General features: G+C 40.3%; 1 protein-coding gene across 5 annotated transcripts in view; it reads right to left on the bottom strand.

Annotated features, from left to right (window-relative positions):
- Nucleotides 1–18,902, bottom strand: part of MTHFD1L (methylenetetrahydrofolate dehydrogenase (NADP+ dependent) 1 like) — a 196,375-nt gene that overhangs the window by 140,179 nt on the left and 37,294 nt on the right. For all 5 annotated transcript variants that reach the window (XR_003793716.1, XR_003793717.1, XM_029223967.1 and 2 more), the window contains exons 11-13: nucleotides 16,984–17,157; nucleotides 2,610–2,746; nucleotides 1,133–1,179 (exon numbers count right to left, since the gene is read on the bottom strand). Coding sequence is in view for 3 of the 5 variants with exons in the window: in XM_029223967.1 (XP_029079800.1) it covers nucleotides 1,133–1,179; nucleotides 2,610–2,746; nucleotides 16,984–17,157 (358 nt within the window). In the remaining 2 variants the exon portion in view is untranslated. The remainder of the gene's footprint in view (nucleotides 1–1,132; nucleotides 1,180–2,609; nucleotides 2,747–16,983; nucleotides 17,158–18,902) is intronic.

The following is an 18,902-nucleotide window of genomic DNA, read 5'->3' as shown; positions in this document are numbered from 1 at the left end:
TTCCAGACTTGGAACCAAGAGAAAACAGGGCAAGGAGTTTGACAGGGTGGAGACAGGGAGGGTGGCATGGGAACCCGAGACACTGGGGGTGGAGAGATGGCCGGAGCGTGACTGAGTAACTGCTGAAATGCAGGCAACAGAAAAGGACATGGGCTTTAGGAAGACTTCTCAGGACCTGAACCAAGAGGCTCATGTGGAGAGTGGAACTGATGGGACCTGGTCACTGGTTAAATCCAGGGGACAAGGAAGTGTTAATACAGAGTGTAGAAACTGGTCTTGTATAAATAAGAATTGACACCATTGGCCTATTTGGACCATTTTTTTTTTTGGAACTATGGCTGTCCCTCAGTATCCATGGGGAATTGGTTTCAGGACCCCGTAGATAGCAAAATCCACAGATCCTCAAAGTCCCTTATGTAAAATAGTGTAGTATTTGCATATAACATACTCTCATCCTCTGGTGTAATCTAAATGATCGCTAGACTACTTATAATACTCAATACAATGTAAACGTTACGAAAACAGTTACCAGCGTGCATTAATTCAAGTTTTGCTTTTTGGAACTTTCTGGAAAACTTTTTTTCCTGAGTATTTTCAAGCTGCAGTTGGTCAAAACCATGGATGTGGAACCTGTGGATACAGATGAGCGACTGGATTTGATTCTGGAGTCTCAGCTCACAGAGTGAAGAGTCCAGGCCTTCCTGAATTCAGCAGTATAACAGATGACTGATGGAGATACAGCTCTGCATCCTCTCATCCAGAACCCTTGAGGTGGGTTTTGGGATTCAGAATTTTTTGGAATGTAGAAAGGTAGTGTGATGGACACATAATTTAATTATAAAACATTCCAAGCAGGGTCCAGGTCAGCATCCATTAATCAAAAATAATATTTCTGCAGCAAAATATATGAATATTTACACCTAGTGGCACAGACAAAATCCGTAAGTAGCTCATTAACAGTAAATGTCAGGTTTTCCCCCAAATGGGTCAGGCAAACATTTCTGGTTTTCAGAGCCTTCAGAACTTTGGGATCGAGGATAAAGTACTGTGGGCCTGTATTTACAGAAGCACAGAGAAAAGGTTCCAGGAGGGAAAAACAGTGACACAAGACACGTGTCTCTTGGAATCTTACCTCTTCCATAGGGATGACCTGGGCGTATCCACCACCTGCAGCTCCTCCTAAACAACAGAGCAGGTACCATTTGAAATGAGGTGCCAAGTACAGGAGCCCCAGGGACACAGCTCCCCAAGCCCAACAGGGAGGCACGTACCCGCAAGATGTAATAAAAAGAGGCAGTGAGAAATAATACGTCTCAGGCAAAGCAGAACAGAAGGTGAAGAAAGTTCACCCTACGTCCCACTATATAATTTAAGGACTTTGGTCTCTTTGTTTAAAAGGGGGGTAAGCAGAATACAGCAAACGGCGTTACAGCGAACATGAGATTCTGTCGTTAATTTATTATCAGATCTATGTGGCTATACTTCACCTAAACCGCACGTGCATTTAAAGTACCAAAAACTTTCCTAAATAAAATCTACCTGATCAACAGACTTACACATTACAGACTCCTGTCAGTTTATTTTAGTTACTAGTATATATGATTTATCATGCTGCTTATCCCTCAAAATAGTAAAGTTATGACATTAAAAAGACTTCTCTATCCTAAAACAATGATACCTTCTGTGTCCACATCATTTTACAGTTGACCTTACTTTTATACACTATTTTGCCTCACGATAATCTGGTGAGCCTAGTACTATATACCTTTTACACTTTTACACATGCGGCTCAGAGAAGTTATGACTGGCTAAAGGTCACAGAGCGGTAAGAGACACAGCCTCAAATAAAACCCCAGGCTTCTTGTCCACATCTAGTGTTCACTGCGCTACGTAATGTATGACATTCTAACAGTACTTAAAGTTAGGAGTTGTTAATATTTGTAACAGTAATATAAATATAATACTGCTAAACCCACAAAGTACCGAGAACAAGCAGTAATTGTAGCAGTAAAGGCTATTATAAAGTGAAGAATGATTCATGATGAATCCATGAAGCAAGACTAGTGACTGTGGAGGTGCCAGATCGCAGCCCAACCACAGCCACAGAGGAAGTTCATCGCATCTCCCGGTCCACAGCCAGTTTCCAGAGCTCCTTGGGGCCCACACAGCAACTCCAATGACATGAGGCTTGGGGCTGACCTAAGGGATCTCTTAACGGTTTGGATGGAAAGACCTTTTAGCTTGGCTGGGATGACAAAACACCAATATAAACAGCTGAGTTTCAAAACCGCTCGGCAAAGAAGGTACTGATGAAATGGAAGGCTTTCTGCTCAAGGCTGGAGTCCCGAGCAAGAGCCCAACCGTCGCTCAAGGGAAGCAAGGGAATCGGCTTCCTGAGGGGCTCCGCTGAGACCTCCCCCCGAAGCTCTCTCTGTGGGAGGATCATGCTGAGGCGACCTCCTGAATGTGCAGGGAGGAGGGGGAGGGGGGGAGGGCTGCGGGAGTGCATGTAGAGATGAAATGTATCAGTTCCTCTAGTAAGTTGTAACTCCACGATTGTTGGTGATAAATTTTGCCCTGAAAAACATACTAGCTGTTAAATAAACTACCTTTCACTCCAAAAGTCGGTCCTTGAGAAGGCTGCCTCAGACAGGCAAAGGAGTTGATGTTCAGGTGCGCAGTCAATGCCTGCACGAGCCCAATTGTAACTGTACTTTTCCCTTCTCCCAGAGGGGTGGGTGTGATCCTGGTGTGGGGGAAAAGGAATAGTAAATTTAGTATTTTCTAGACAACCTATGCACAGTCAATCTTTGGTACAAGAACCAACTCGGAGGAGACTGAGAGAGACCAGGCCACTCCAGAATCACTGAACCATTCAACTTCCTTGGATCTTTTTATGGTCTACCCACATCACAAAAGTCCGTGCTTAAGCTAATATCAAGATATAGACATATGTTTACCAAGAGTGCCAAGAAAGAAAAGTTAATTCAGCAGTAGTGCCAATAACACTATCAACTTCAAGAAACGGCAAAGGATTATTCATCAAAACGATTTAAATAATTAAGCGGATGTCGCTTTCTTGCTGATGGATAATTTGGCATTTGTTCTTCCAGGGCCATTTACCGAGGGCATTAAGTGGGCACGAGGCCTAAGTCAACGGTCCATGGGTGGTGAGGCATGGCCAGACTCTCATTTTGGAAGGGATTCTAATGTCGCCATTCATCCATCTCCTTCTAGATATCAGTGTCGGGGCTTGTCCAGCCATGTTTAAACACAAGCTGTGCTGGAGGCTCATTACCTCCAGGGTGGCCCATTCATTTCCTGATAGCTTTTACAGTTACACAAGTTCTTTGTCCTAAAGAGGAGATAGCTGCATTCCTGTAGCTTCCTACAGACACACTCAGCCTCTCCCTTCCCATACAACCACCCTTCCAGTATTGGGAAGGAGTAAGTCCGCAGCTCCTAAGCACACTCAGGAGGTGAAGTCTGCTCTGGGAGCTCACTGTTGAGCACACACCCTACAAAGCCAAGCATCAGAGGCTCACAACATCAAAGAATTAAGTAATGGGACAGGCGTATATTACATTCTCAAGTAAAGACCCATGAAATTGTTCCTTGGCATATCCTAACCACTGTTACAAGTTTAAAAACTTCTTTTGCCTTACAATTTAGTCTTCTGTGGGTTAGATGCTGTGAGCCAGATTGTCTAGGACGTTCAACCAAAACAAAACTGATGACAGAGTTTTCTGACCCATAAAACCCAGCGATGTGACCACAAAGAAGCAACACAACTGTCTCCGTCCACCACAGCAATACAATCAATCACTCTTTCAGCAAATATTTCTTAAGTACCACTGTGTCCAGGTAACTAGACCCCGGGGACACAGTGACGACCACACTGGACTCCACAGAGCTTATGGCCGATGGGAGATGTGGAGAGGTCAATGAGCAGTTACAATGAATGTGAGAAACGCTGAGACAGAGGAAACAGGGCAATTACACTATATTATGAGAGCACATAGGACGATCCAAGTAGGCTTGGGACAAGCAGGGAAGGCTTCCTGGTGGAAGTAACATCTAAGCCAGATAAAAGCGAGGGTGGGTTTGGGGTAGTTAATATGCTAGGTTCTGTGCTTTATATTTGTTGGGTTAATCTTCATTTGATAAACGAGGAAGCTAAGGCACAGGAATTTTAAGTATCCTGCCCAAGGCCACACAATTAGTAAGCAGTGGAGCTGGAAATTAAACCCAGGCAAGTCATCTGACTTTACTAGGTTATTTCTATGGATGGAAATCATTATCGATAATGAGTAATTTAAAGCATGGGAATGGAGACGATCAGCCAGTGGAGGGAACAGAGTACAAAAGGGATAAAGACAGAATTGTTAAGAACATGGTCTCTTAGGGAGTAGTTAGAAGAGAGCAAAGGGAAACTAAGAAGGAGCAGTATTAAGTTCGGGAAACCCTGACAGGAGGCAGAGGTGTGACAGGGGAATCTTCGAGGCAGCCATGGAAGCGTCCCCAGGCTCAAATGCAGTCCAGTGAAAAGCGGTCACTGGATGTAGCAACAAGGAGGCCACTGGCAGGGAGCTAGCGATCCCACTGGAATGCTCCTCGGTGACGTACACTTCCAACCGAGAGCCACAGGCATCACGATCTTACGTAAAGAAAATGCAGGTCAGATGTAGGGTGGATTAAGTACTGTACTGGTATTTACTTCTTGCAAAGGAAGAGAGGCTTTACTTAAATGTGTCACATGAAGGATTAGATTTTCATCCCTAAGGATATGCTCACAATGCTGCTGGCGAGAGCCAAAAGCAGACACGCCCAGAGATGACCTCCCAAAAACTTCAGCTAAGCGTCCAGCTCTTAATGAGAAACACAGGACTGCTGAGCATTCTGCCAACTGATACAATTCAGGAAAATCAGAAAGTAGGAAGTATTTACGGGGAGCAATCAAAGGAGAGCTACCAAAAAAATTTTATTTCACCTCAATTCCTACATTTGGCAACAAAATTTGGCTTAATTGTCATCTCACGATCCTTAGCTCACATTCCAAACTATCAAGTTGACTGAGGAAAGAATAAGCACCATGTTAACCTAATTTCTTTTTCTGTAAGAGCCTGGAGTTTCTGGAAATGGAACTGGGGGTTCTGCTCATTATCTTCCACATCTTCTCCTAGGATATTTATCTGCTCCCTCCAACTTCCCACAGGACTCATTTCGTGCTTATTATCTAACTTTTCAAGGGCCATTAGGACTACAAGCTTGCTGAGGTGAAAGACTATTTCCATTGCGTTTCTGTCACATGTCCAGGCATAGATGAGCAAAAAACATTAGAAAAAGAAATGACACCTTTTCTAAGACAAATATTATTCACTGTCAACTACAGTAAAAACGAATTGAACGAGTTGGAGATCTCCCAGACATCTCCAACTGAATGATAAGACCCAGGTCCAACTCAACGACCAGCAAGCTACAGTGCTGGACACCCTATGCCAAACAACTAGCAAGACAGGAACACAACCTTACCCATTAGCAGAGAAGCTGCCTAAAATCATAATAAGGTCACAGTCACCCTAAAACACACCAACGGACATGGTCCTGCCCAGCAGAAAGACAAGATCCAGCCTCATCCACCAGAACACAGGCACCAGCCTACACAACCCACTGAACCAAACTTAGCCACTGGGGGCAGGCACCAAAAACAATGGAAACTACAAACCTGCAGCCTGTGAAAAGAAGACCCCAAACACAATAAGTTAAGCAAAATGAGAAAACAGAGGAATGCACAGCAGATGAAGGAGCAAGGTAAAAACCCACCAGACCAAACAAATCAAGAGGAAATAGGGAGTCTACCTGAAAAAGAAATCAGAGTAAGGATAGTAAAGATGATCCAAAATCTTGGAAATAGAATGGAGAAAATATAAGAAATGTTTAACAAGGACCTAGAAGAACTAAAGAGCAAACAAACAATGATGAACAACACAATAAATGAAATTAAAAATTCTCTACAAGGAATCAATAGCAGAATAACTGAGGCAGAAGAACGGATAAGTGACCTGGAAGATAAAATAGTGGAAATAACTACCTCAGAGCAGAATAAAGAAAAAAGAATGAAAAGAACTGAGGACAGTCTCAAGAGACCTTTGGGACAACATTAAATACACCAACATGAGAATTATAGGGGTCCCAGAAGAAGAAGAGAAAAAGAAAGGGTCTAAGAAAATATTTGAAGACATTATAATTGAAAACTTCCCTAATATGGAAAAGGAAATAGTCAATCAAGTCCAGGAAGCACAGAGAGTCCCATACAGGATAACTCCAAGAAGAAACACGCCAAGACACATATTAATCAAATTATCAAATATTAAATGAAAAGAAAACATATTAAAAGCAGCAAGGGAAAAACAACAAATAATACACAAGGGAATCCCCATAAGGTTAACAGCTGATCTCTCAGCAGAAACTCTGCAAGCCAGAAGGAAGTGGCAGGACATATTTAAAGCGCTGAAAGGGTAAAACCTACAACCAAGATTACTCTACCCAGCAAGGATCTCATTCAGATTAGACGGAGAACGTAAAACCTTTACAGACAAGCAAAAGCTAAGAGAATTCAGCACCACTAAACCAGCTTTACAACAAATGCTAAAGGAACTTCTCTAGGAAGGAAACACAGGAGAAGGAAAACACCTACAAAAACAAACCCAAAACAATTAACAAAATGGTAATAGGAATGTACATATCGATAACTACCTTAAATGTAAATAGATTAACTGCTCCAACCAAAAGACAGACTGGCTGAATGGATACAAAAACAACACGCATAGATATGCTGTCTAAAAGAGGACCCACTTCAGACCTGGGGACACATACAGACTGAAAGTGAGGGGCTGGAAAAAGATATTCCATGCAAATGGAAATCAAAACAAGCTGGAGTAGCAATTCTCATATCAGACAAAATAGACTATAAAATAAAGACTGTTACAACAGACAAAGAAGGACACTACATAATGATCAAGGGATCAATCCTAGAAGAAGATATAACAATTGTAAATAATAATGCACCCAACATAGGGGCGCCTCAATACATAAGGCAAATGCTAACAGCCATAAAAGGGGAAATCGACAGTAACACAATCATAGTACGGGACTTTAACACCCCACTTTCACCAATGGACAGATCATCCAAAATGAAAATAGATAAGGAAACACAAGCTTTAAATGATACATTAAACAAGATGGACTTAATTGATATTTATAGGACACTCCATCCAAAAACAAGAGTACACATTCTTCTCAAGTGCTCATGGAACATTCTCCAGGATAAATCATATCTTGGGTCACAAATCAAGCCTTGGTAAATTTAAGAAAATTGAAATCGCATCAAGTTTCTTTTCTGACCACAGTGCTATGAGAGTAGATATCAATTACAGGAAAAAATCTGTAAAAACTACAAACACAGGGAGGCTAAACAATACACTACTAAATAACCAAGAGATCACTGAAGGAATCGAAGAGGAAATCAAAAAGTGCCTAGAAACAAATGACATGAAAACACAATGACCCAAAACCTATGGGACGCAGCAAAAGCAGTTCTAAGAGGGAAGTCTATAGCAATACAATCCTACCTCAAGAAACAAGAAACATCTCAAATAAACAACCTAACCTTACACCTAAAGCAATTAGAGAAAGAAGAACAAAAAACCCCCAAAGTTAGCAGAAGGAAAGAAATCATAAAGATCAGAGCAGAAATAAATGAAAAAGAAATGAAGGAAACAATAGCAAAGATCAATAAAACTAAAAGCTGGTTCTTTGAGAAGATAAAGAAAGTTGATAAACCATTAGTCAGACTCATCAAGAAAAAAAAGGGAGAAGGCTCATATCAATAGAATTAGAAATGAAAAAGGAGAAATAACAACTGACATTGCAGAAATACAAAGGATAATGAGAGATTACTACAAGCAGCTATATGCCAATAAAATGGACAGCCTGGAAGAAATGGACAAATTTTTAGAAAAGCACAACCTTCCAAGACTGAACCAGGAAGAAACAGAAAATGTAAACAGACCAATCACAAGCACTGAATTGAGACTGTGATTAAAAATCTTCCAACAAACAAAAGCCCAGGACCAGATGGCTTCACAGGTGAATTCTATCAAACATTTAGAGAAGAGCTAATACCTATCCGTCTCAAACTCTTCCAAAATATAGCAAAGGGACGAACACTCCCAAATTCATTCTACGAGGCCACCATCACCCTGATACCAAAACCAGACAAAGATGTCACAAAGAAAGAAAACTAAAGGCCAATATCACTGATGAACATAGAGGCAAAAATCCTCAACAAAATACTAGTAAACAGAATCCAACAGCACATTAAAAGGCTCATACACCACGATCAAGTGGGGTTTATCCCAGGAATGCAAGGATTCTTCAATATACACAAATCAATCAACGTGATACACCATATTAACAAATTGAAGGAGAAAAACCTTATGATCATCTCAATAGATGCAGAAAAAGCTTTTGACAAAATTCAACACCCATTTATATAAAAAACCTCCAGAAAGTAGGCATAGAGGGAACTTACCTCAACATAATAAAGGCCATATATGACAAGCCCACAGCCAACATTGTTCTCAATGGTGAAAAAATGAAACCATTTCCTGTAAGATCAGGAACAAGACAAGGTTGTCCACTCCCACCATTATTATTCAACATAGTTTTGGAAGTTTTAGCCACATCAATTACAGAAGAAAAAGAAATAAAAGGAACCCAAATCAGAAAAGAGGAAATAAAGCTGTCACTGTTTGCAGATGACATGATACTAGACATAGAGAATCCTAAAGATGCTACCAGAAAACTACTACAGCTAATCAGTGAATTTGGTAAAGTAGCAGGATACAAAATTAATGAACAGATATCTCTTGTATTCCTATACACTAATGATGAAATATCTGAAAGAGAAATTAAGGAAACACTTCCATTTACCATTTCAACGAAAAGAATAAAACACCTAGGAATAAACCTACCTAAGGACACAAAAGACCTGTATGCGGAAAACGATAAGACACTGATGAAAGAAAATAAAGATTATACAAACAGATGGAGAGATATACCATATTCTTTTATTGGAAGAATCAACATTGTGAATATGACTCTACTACCCAAAGCAATCTACAGATTCAGTGCAATCCCTATCAAACTACCAATGGCATTTTCCACAGAACTAAAACAAAGAATTTCACAATTTGTATGGAAACACAAAAGACCCCAAATAGCCAAAGCAATCTTGAAAAAGAAAAACGGAGCTGGAGGAATCAGGCTCCCAGACTTCAGACAACACTACAAAGCTACAGTAATCAAGACAGGATGGTACTGGCACAAAAAACAGAAATATAGATCAATGGAACAGGATAGAAAACCCAGAGATAAACCCACGCACATATGGTCACCTTATTTTTGATAAAGGAGGCCAGAATATACAATGGAGAAAAGACAGCCTCTTCAATAAATGGTGTTGGGAGAACTGGACAGCTACATGTAAAAGAATGAAATTAGAACACTCCCTAACACCATACACAAAAATAAACTCAAAATGGATTAAAGACCTAAATGTAAGGCTAGACACTATAAAACTCTTGGAGGAAAACATAGGCAGAACACTCTATGACATAAATCACAGCAAGATCCTTTTTGACCCACCCCTTAGAGAAATGGAAATAAAAACAAAAATAAACAAATGAGACCTAATGAAACTTAAAAGCTTTTGCACAGCAAAGTAAACCATAAACAAGACGAAAAGACAACCCTCAGAGTGGGAGAAAATATTTGCTAATGAAGCAACTGAAAGGATTAATCTCCAGAATTTACAAGCAGCTCATGCAGCTCAGCTACAAAAAAACAAACAACCCAATCCAAAAATGGGCAGAAGACTCAGACATTTCTCCAAAGATATCAGATTGCCAACAAACACATGAAAGGATGTTCAACATCACTAATCATTAGAGAATTGCAAATCCAAACTACGATGAGGTGTCACCTCACACCAGTCAGGATGGTCATCTCAAAAAATCTAGAAACAATAAATGCTGGAGAGGGTGTGGTGAAAAGGGAACCCTCTTGCACTGTTGGTGGGAATGTAAATTGATACAGCCACTATGGAGAACAGTATGGAGGTTCCTTAAAAAATTACAAATAGAACTACCATACGACCCAGCAATCCCACTACTGGGCATATACCCTGAGAAAAACATAATTCAAAAAGAGTCATGTACCACAATGTTCACTGCAGCACTATTTACAATAGCCAGGACATGGAAGCAACCTAAGTGTCCATCGACAGATGAATGGATAAAGAAGATGTGGCACATATGTACAATGGAATACTACTCAGCCATAAAAAGAAACGAAATTGAGTTATTTGTAGTGAGATGGATGGACCTAGAGTCTGTCATACAGAGTGAAGTAAGTCAGAAAGAGAAAAACAAACACCGTATGGTAACACGTATATATGGAATCTAAAAAAAAAAAAAAAAAAAAAAATGGTTCTGAAGAACCTAGGGGCAGGAGAGGAATAAAGACGCAGATGTAGAGAATGGACTTGAGGACACGGGGAGGGGGAAGGGTAAACTGGGAGGAAGTGAGAGAGTGGCATGGACATATATACGCTACCAAATGTAAAATAGCTAGCTAGTGGGAAGCAGCCGCATAGCACAGGGAGATCAGCTCGGTGCTTTGTGACCACCTAGAGGGGTGGGATAGGGAGGGTGGGAAGGAGATACAAGAGGGAGGAGATATGGGGATATATGTATATGTATAGGTGATTCACTTTGTTATAAAGCAGAAACTAACACACCATTGTAAAGCAATTATACTCCAGTAAAGATGTTAAAAAAAACAATTAGTAAAGCTTGTCCTAAGTCATTAAAAAAATAATAGTCTGTTCACTAAAAAAACTAAAAAAAAAAAAAAAAAAGGATAACCATGGTCCATTTGCTGTTTCCCATTACACTTGACTGAGGCAAATAGTTCAAAGTCCCTGGCCTCTCGTAAATACCTTTGTTCTGCTCTGCAACTAATGTAACTAGAAGAAAAACTCACAGATATTTAGATAGTTGCACAGGGCAGAAAATCACAATCTTAGAAGAATCAAAAGAAGTTATTTTTACACTGACCAAAATGGTTTGTAACATTAAAAAATAAACAAAAATAAAATCAGGTATTTGGCACTCTAGAGAAAAAAATAGTGATGTGAATATTTTCCTCTAATATGAAATTCAGTCTGTTCACACTTTGAATTTGGGCTTCTTTTTTAACTGCTGGGTCCAAGCGATTCAGAAAAATTCTAAAAACTTCTGCATGGAAATCAGTAAAGGGTGGATGGAGACCCATTCGGCATATACACTTTCAATGCCCTGCAGCTGCACTCCGGGTCAAGTTCTCAAACAAATTCCTTTTCATTAGTGTAACTAGGAAAATATGTAAAACTCAGGAGACCCTAAGATTCTTTTGGCATACTTCCCTGAACAATTCCCAATACTTTTCATTTTGTCAGGCAGAGCAAATAAAGTGATGTGTAGGTGTAAATACCATGTGAAGTGTAGCTGATGAAATACAGATGATTCTGACGGAATAAGAAATTCTGAAGTTTGAAGAATAGCATTTTAAAATGAATTAATCTGTTTTGCATTTGGGTTATTAATAGTAGAAGGTTTTTTTAATCCCATGGTTTTATATTTTAATCCCACTGTTGATATATTCAAATCACATTTATACATGAATTCAAACGTGCAATAATATTTTATTATTTAGGTTTACTGAAAAATTACTTGGGCATTTGAATTCTTCTAAAGCATGAGAGAAGACTTATGTTATAGTATTCAGGGATAAAAGCAGGACACAAAATGGTATTTATGGCATGATCTCAATGTGTAAAAAGGATAAATGCAGAGATACAATCCTGGAAGGAAATATAAAAATTTTGAATACTTCTGTGTAATGAGAGATTTCGTTTTCTCCTTCTTTTTACTTTTCTTTATGCTAAATTTTTATTCAATGGGTCACTATTATTTTCAGATTAAAAAAAAAACTTTCAGAAAAAAGGAAAAAATCATTTAATGGACTGGTAATTTATATTTCTTTTTTTCCCTAACATCTTTATTGGGGTATAATCGCTTTATAATGTTGTGTTGGTTTCTGCTTTATAACAAAGTGAATCAGCTATACATATACATATGTCCCCATATCCCCTTCCTCTTGGTCTCCCTCCCACCCTCCCTATCCCACCCCTCTAGGTGGTCACAAAGCACAGAGCTGATCTCCCTGTGCTATGCAGCTGCTTCCCACTAGCCATCTATTTTCTTTTTATTATTTAAAAAAAATTTTATTGGAGTATAGTTGATTTACAATGTTGTGTTAGTTTCTGCTGTACAGCAAAGTGAATCAGTTATACATATACATATATCCACTCTTTTTTAGATTCTTTTCCCATAAAGGTCATTACAGAGTATTGAGAAGAGCTCCCTGGCTATACAGTAGGTCCTTATCACTTATCTATTTTTTATATAGTAGTGTCTATGTGTCAATCCCAATCTCCCAATTTATCCCTCCCACCCGCTTTCCCTCCTGGTAACCACAAGTTTGTTTTCTACATCTGTGACTCTATTTCTGTTTTGCGAATAAGTTCATCTGTATCATTTTTTTTTAGATGTCACATATACGTGATGTCATATGATTTTTGTCTTTCTCCATCTGACTTACTTCACTCAGTATGACAATCTCTAGGTCCATCCATGTTGCCACAAATGGCATTATTTCGTTCTTTTTTATGGCTGAGTAATATTCCATTGTATATATGTACCACATCCTTTTTCTTTTTTTGAGTTATGCTTTTTTTTTTGAGTTGTTTTTTTTTTAACATCTTTATTGGAGTATAATTGCTTTACAATGGTGTGTTAGTTTCTGCTTTATAACCAAGTGAATCAGCTATACATATACACATATCCGCATATCTCCTCTTGATCCCACCCCTCTAGGTGGTCACAAAGCACCGAGCTGATCTCCCTGTGCTATGCGGCTGCTTCCCACTAGCTATCTATTTTACAGTTGGTAGTGTATATATGTCCATGCCACTCTCTCACTTCCTCCCAGCTTACCCTTCCCCCCCCCCCCGCATGTCCTCAAGTCCATTCTCTACGTCTGCGTCTTTACTCCTGTCCTGCCCCTAGGTTCTTCGGAACTTTTTTTTTTTAGATTCCACATATATGTGTTAGCATACGGTATTTGTTTTTCTCTTTCTGACTTACTTCACTCTGTATGACAGTCTCTAGGTCCATCCACCTCATTACAAATAACTCAATTTCGTTTCTTTTTATGGCTGAGTAATATTCCATTGTATACACGTGCCACATCTTCTTTATCCATTCATCTGCCGATGGACACTTAGGTTGCTTCCATGTCATGGCTATTGTAAATAGCGCTGCAATATACATTGTGGTACATGACTCTTTTTGAATTATGTGGACGGGTAATTCATATTTCTTAAGAAGTTGCAACCATGCGTATAAGGGCTTGATAATGTCACTTTTCCATAACTGACCTGACAAAAATTAAAGGTGATTTTATTTCAAATGAAGTTTTCATTTTAGATTATAAATGATTGTCTTGCTGTTTTAAAGTGATTTCAAACATCCAGCTATCAAAAGATTAGGTAACAAAGGCAGTTTACACACTTAAAAAATATCTCTTGTTGTGTTGGTGAGGGGAGTTCATTCCTCTCTTATAGCATACACTGTTATATGTCTTTTCTAAAAACCTCCAAGCTCTGAGACAGATGCATATATACATCTCAAAATCCTACCCTCACAGCTTCTTTTTCTTTCTCTTTTTAAAAAAAAATTTATTTATTTTATTTATTTATTTTTGGTTGCACTGGGTCTTCGTTGCTGTGCGCAGGCTTTCTCTAGTTGCAGCGAGTGGGGGCTACTCTTCGTTGCAGCGCACGGGCTTCTCATTGCAGTGGCTTCTCTTGTTGTGGAGCATGGGCCCTAGGCGCACGGGCTTCAGTAGCTGTGGCACGCAGGCTCAGTAGTTGTGGCTCGCGGGCTCAGAGCACAGGCTCAGTAGTTGTGGCGCACGGGTTTAGCTGCTCCGCGGCACGTGGGATCTTCCCAGACCAGGGCTCGAACCCGTGTCCCTTGTGTTTGCACGCAGATTCTTAACCGCTGCGCCACCAGGGAAGCCCCAGCTTCTTTTTCAATGCAGGTGAAAGCAACACAATTTGATTTTTGTTCCTTCACAGGTCTTCGTTATGTAAGGGAATTTATACCACAATTTCAGAAACAGAACTGTTGACGTCCTTGGGTTAAATCTGTACTTGAGAATTCAGGTTTACTTTTGGCTTCTACGTATGACATGGCAGCCTGGCTTCTTCCGATCAGTTACGCACATAAAGGCCAGCAGAGACAGAGTGGAATGATGTTCTACTGGGTATGGACCAACACGTAGTGGCAATCTAGGCGGCCAGGCTGGCGGTCACTCTCTGGCATGTGGCTGGAGGCCAGGTTATGACTTCAGGTTTGGAATCTGATAACAATACCATCACAGGTTTTGTTTTACAAGTATCAATTCTGTGTTCCCAGTGAAGGGCAGGGCCATGTCTAGATTTGTGCTTTTATTTCCAATACTGACAAGCCCAAAGAGTAAATCACAGCCCTTCCATGTGAAAAATGGCTGCATGATTCTTCCTTCGTAAACTGAGACCACATCCTCCTGAGTTTTCCTAATTCTTCCTACCTTAAACAGGGTGAGAAAACCAGCAAACCCACTTACCAAGAGCACCTAAATCCTGGAAGAAGGGAAGCAAATCTGTGGATAAGATGCTAAATTTGCTTCTGAAGTTCTTAACGTCTCAGAGTTAATTTATTCACTGTAAACAAACTTGCATGAGCACACTTCCAGAAAAGCAACACTGACTGACTAGACGTTTGCTCCAAACTCTGGGACCCAGGAGTACCCACCCCCTGCCGTCAGCCAGCTCCTTTCACAGATCTACCCCTAGAGGGTGCCTCAGGTGAGGCCAAATCTCCCCTCAAAGAGGTTTCCTACAGCTCAGTTATGGGGACATCAGGGCTGGGGTCCTAGGCTGGAGAGCATCCCATTAGGATTGGGAATCCAGCGGTGGTGAACCTGGAAGTCTGAGAGAGGTTTAGGCCACAGGCAACTGAGGTGCTGCAGCAAGGTATGAATTCCTCAAAAACACAGCCACCGAATGACTCTAGCTGTCCATCCCTCTTAGAAAACAGTAACAGAAGGAGATGGGGAAAGAGGAGCTGGGGGGTGGGATGGGGGGGTGAGGTGGGGGGGCAGAGGGAGGCTAAAGGAAAAAGGGGAAGAGATATGAAGAAATTATTATACCATTAAAGAGGTGATATTATGGATGCTATCTTGCTTTATCTGTAGTTTTATCTTTATTTGTAGGTATGAAAAATGGAATTCATCTCTAGGGATTTTTCCTAAGCAGATTACTGGATAAATGCACAAATAAGCATGCCCATGGTTGTTAATTTCAGCACTGCTTATAATGGCCAAAGATGGGGAACAATTTGAGAGCCCATCAATAGAGAATTGGTTAAATAAATTGTGGGACATCTCTATGATATCTTCAAACCTTTTTTCTGCCTTAATACACTTGAAGAAGAATTAGAAACATGATTTACTATCAGTGGCTGAGCCACAGCTATGTTTCTTGGTGCTGGGAAGATGTGTAGAATGGAACCCACCCTCATCCCAGGCATTTTTACCACCCCCCACCCCAAGCCCTATCCCCCAGCACATTGAAGAATCTGGGATGTGAGCAGTAGCATGTCAGGCAGTCATGCAAAATGATAACATAGCTCTATCCTGACTCACATGGAGCTAGGTATACAACATGTTGTTAAATAATCAAGTTGCTTACAGAATATAGCATGTGTACAATGATCTCATTTATGACAGACTGCCTCTGTGTCAAGATGGTCTCAAATGTGAACAGCCGTTTACACTTTCTTGCTTTTACTTTCTGTATTTTTCAAATAGTTTTACAAGTATGCATGACTTTTATAACCAGAAAAAGAAATAAAGCACTTACATGAATAATCAGATATGTAAAAACCAAGCTAACTGTAAGTCAAGTCCAGTTACAAAAATGTCTCTGCCTGTTAACAAATAGGGTTTTGTGCCCCAAGCCTTGGCCTATGTATCATTAGTAAGTCAGTGCAATGACATTTCAAGACAACAGAGGAAGTTATACAGTCTCCTAATGCTCCCTCGCATGCTCCTAATGCTCACGTTAAATAAATATTTGAAATCCCTTGTTTTCTATTGTTTTTCAGCTGATGAATGTATTTCTTTTTTTAAAAAAGAGGCAAAATAAAGCAAAGGGCTCCTTTTCACAAAAACTGTGCATTTGCCTTTTGTAAAACGAGCAACACAAATGTAAATGGCCCAATATTAATTCTGAAATGCAAGAAAGAGAGATGAGTTTTTGTAATGCAAAGTCATAAATATTAAGGATACTAATCGAAAAGTCTAAGTCTCACACAATGATCCGTTCATTTTCCAATGTTATTTCTAAGTAGGAAAACAACCCATTCAGCTCAAAATATTTTATTTTCAATTCTTATTTTAATTTTTATCATGAAAAGCGAAATGAAAAATCCAAGGCAGAACCAGGGTGATCAAAACACAATATGGGAAACAAAAAGCAAAGTCCTGGATTAGGAACTCGTTACACTGTATATTCTGTGGAGAAGACTCATTTGTTTTACACTGAAAATAAAAACTTACCTCATGTCAAATGAAGGACTGCCAAGGGAAATGGACAAAATAATGTCAGGCTGGAGAAGAGGATGGATTTGAGGGGTGTGGTGACAGATACAAACAGGGAAGAGAGTTTTATAAACGTCTTCTCAGTGAAAGAGATTTTAAAAGTAGTCTTACCCAGCAACTAAGACGTATTTTCCATCTGCTTGATCCTTTAACCTTTCTAGCAGGGACAAACGGACTTTGGCTTTGCTTTTGCCATAGATTTCAATTTCATCTGCAAGCAACCCTATCTCCTTGGCAAGGATATCCACAGCTTTTGGAGTCTGTGCTCTTGAAATCTCGATATCACTGGGTGGGGAAACATAAGAGGTAAGAGAGTCTGCTCAGCTTAGGTGGTCGCTGTTTGAGTAGAAAACAGCCGCACACCATGCCAACAATTAGATCCAATGGCTTTGTGGTCCTTTTTCCCAAGTAGGATTAAGTACAACTGCTAACAATTAAAGTGCGTAAGAAAACGGTACATTGCTTTAGATAGAGAAGCAACTCTTAAAAACTAGATTCTAGAATTCTTCCCAGGTGCCAGGATACACCTCTGCCATAGGAAAGGAGATGGATTATTACCACGTGTCCAAAGGCCACCCCTAAAGATAACTCCATGATAGAGCACAGTGTTTTTTATGGGTCATCGCTGAATTCCTTAACCAGGAATAGAGGGGTTATTGCATAATGCTTTATTACTGGGCTAGCCACATGTGTCTCTTGGCAATTCAAAAATGTGGAAATACTCTTTTGTTTTATCTGTGTCCATATTTTCCCTCTCAAGTCAAAAATCAGATTTCAAAATATTTCATTAATCACATAACTGTCGGTAAATGGAGCTAGTGCCTGAGGCTCAACTTCAGACACAGGAAATTTTAGGAACTCCAGAGTGTCACTGGGCAAACAACTCAACTATTCTATTTCACTGGTTAAGATGTGCAAGCTGCAGCTCATCTTAACAGGAGTGCTATGAAAATCAAAAGACTACTCAGAGAGAGTCTTTTGGGGCTCCTGAGCTCAGCCGCTTCTTTCATCGGGGGTCTGGCCCATCCATCTGTCTGTGACTTGGTCTTGAGGGCTGATGTCTGACAATGCAGCAGTTTCCTGATTCACCCTGGGGCCCCTATCTGGCGGTGCAGCGGTCTCTCCACTGGTAGGCAGCCCCCTGCTCTATTTTTTCCTGTTGCTACCACAGACAATCTCTCAGTCCTCATACTACCCTCTGTTCTCCTCCATGACCCCATGGAGCCTGACTTTGGTGCAAGAGGTAACAGTAAACCTACTTCCAATGCCCACTAGAGCGGGAGAGGGGGAAGGGTGCCTCTGCCCAGATGTGGGCGGAGCTCTGTACCTGCAGCTAGGTAACCCCTTTCCCAGGTCCACCTACATTGTCCTTTCTGATTCTCCCCCCACCAACTGCACCCCAGCCTTCACTGTCCGTGCTCCCACTTCATTTCGCCTTCCTGACTACACCTTTTTTTCTGTTTCTCTCCTCCCACAATCTCCTAAATTGAAGAGCCTACTCTTGCAAAACCTCCACGGTTTTCTCTTCACTAGCTGAAGAGTGATGGTGACATCATTTTGATTTTCTGAGTGATTTATAAACTACTCAGCCTGCCTTTCTTTCCCCAGTGGCTGCAGGAGTCAAATTTGGTTAAGCAATTTAGGGGCTTTTCCCCCCAAGTGGAATTTATTTGGATTTGTACACAATTTGGCTGAGTCCCTCTCAAGTTTTTTTCAGCTCTCTGTAAGTAGAATTTACTCATTGACTTTTAAATATGAAGGTTCCATAACAACATAAGTAACCTCAAAAACTATTTTATGAAACAGACTGCACAACTACAGAGACGATATTACAAAGAACATTCCTTGGAATTTATGTATTAATGAACACAGAAGATGACTAAGACGTTTAGTCCATTTGAGGTGTGAAAACATAGCTTGGAGGGCTTCACCAGCCTGGTGGGTATAATCGAACCTTAGTGTTGGGCTGTGGCCCAAGGAAACAGAGGTCAATTCTGAAAAGCAACTGGTTATCAAGTGAAAAATGAGTC

Source organism: Monodon monoceros, unplaced genomic scaffold (genome assembly GCF_005190385.1).
Source record: "Monodon monoceros isolate NGI ecotype Baffin Bay Population unplaced genomic scaffold, NGI_Narwhal_1 Super_Scaffold_15, whole genome shotgun sequence".
Classification (NCBI taxonomy): Eukaryota; Metazoa; Chordata; class Mammalia; order Artiodactyla; family Monodontidae; genus Monodon; species Monodon monoceros.
This window is presented reverse-complemented; position numbering and strand designations above follow the sequence as displayed.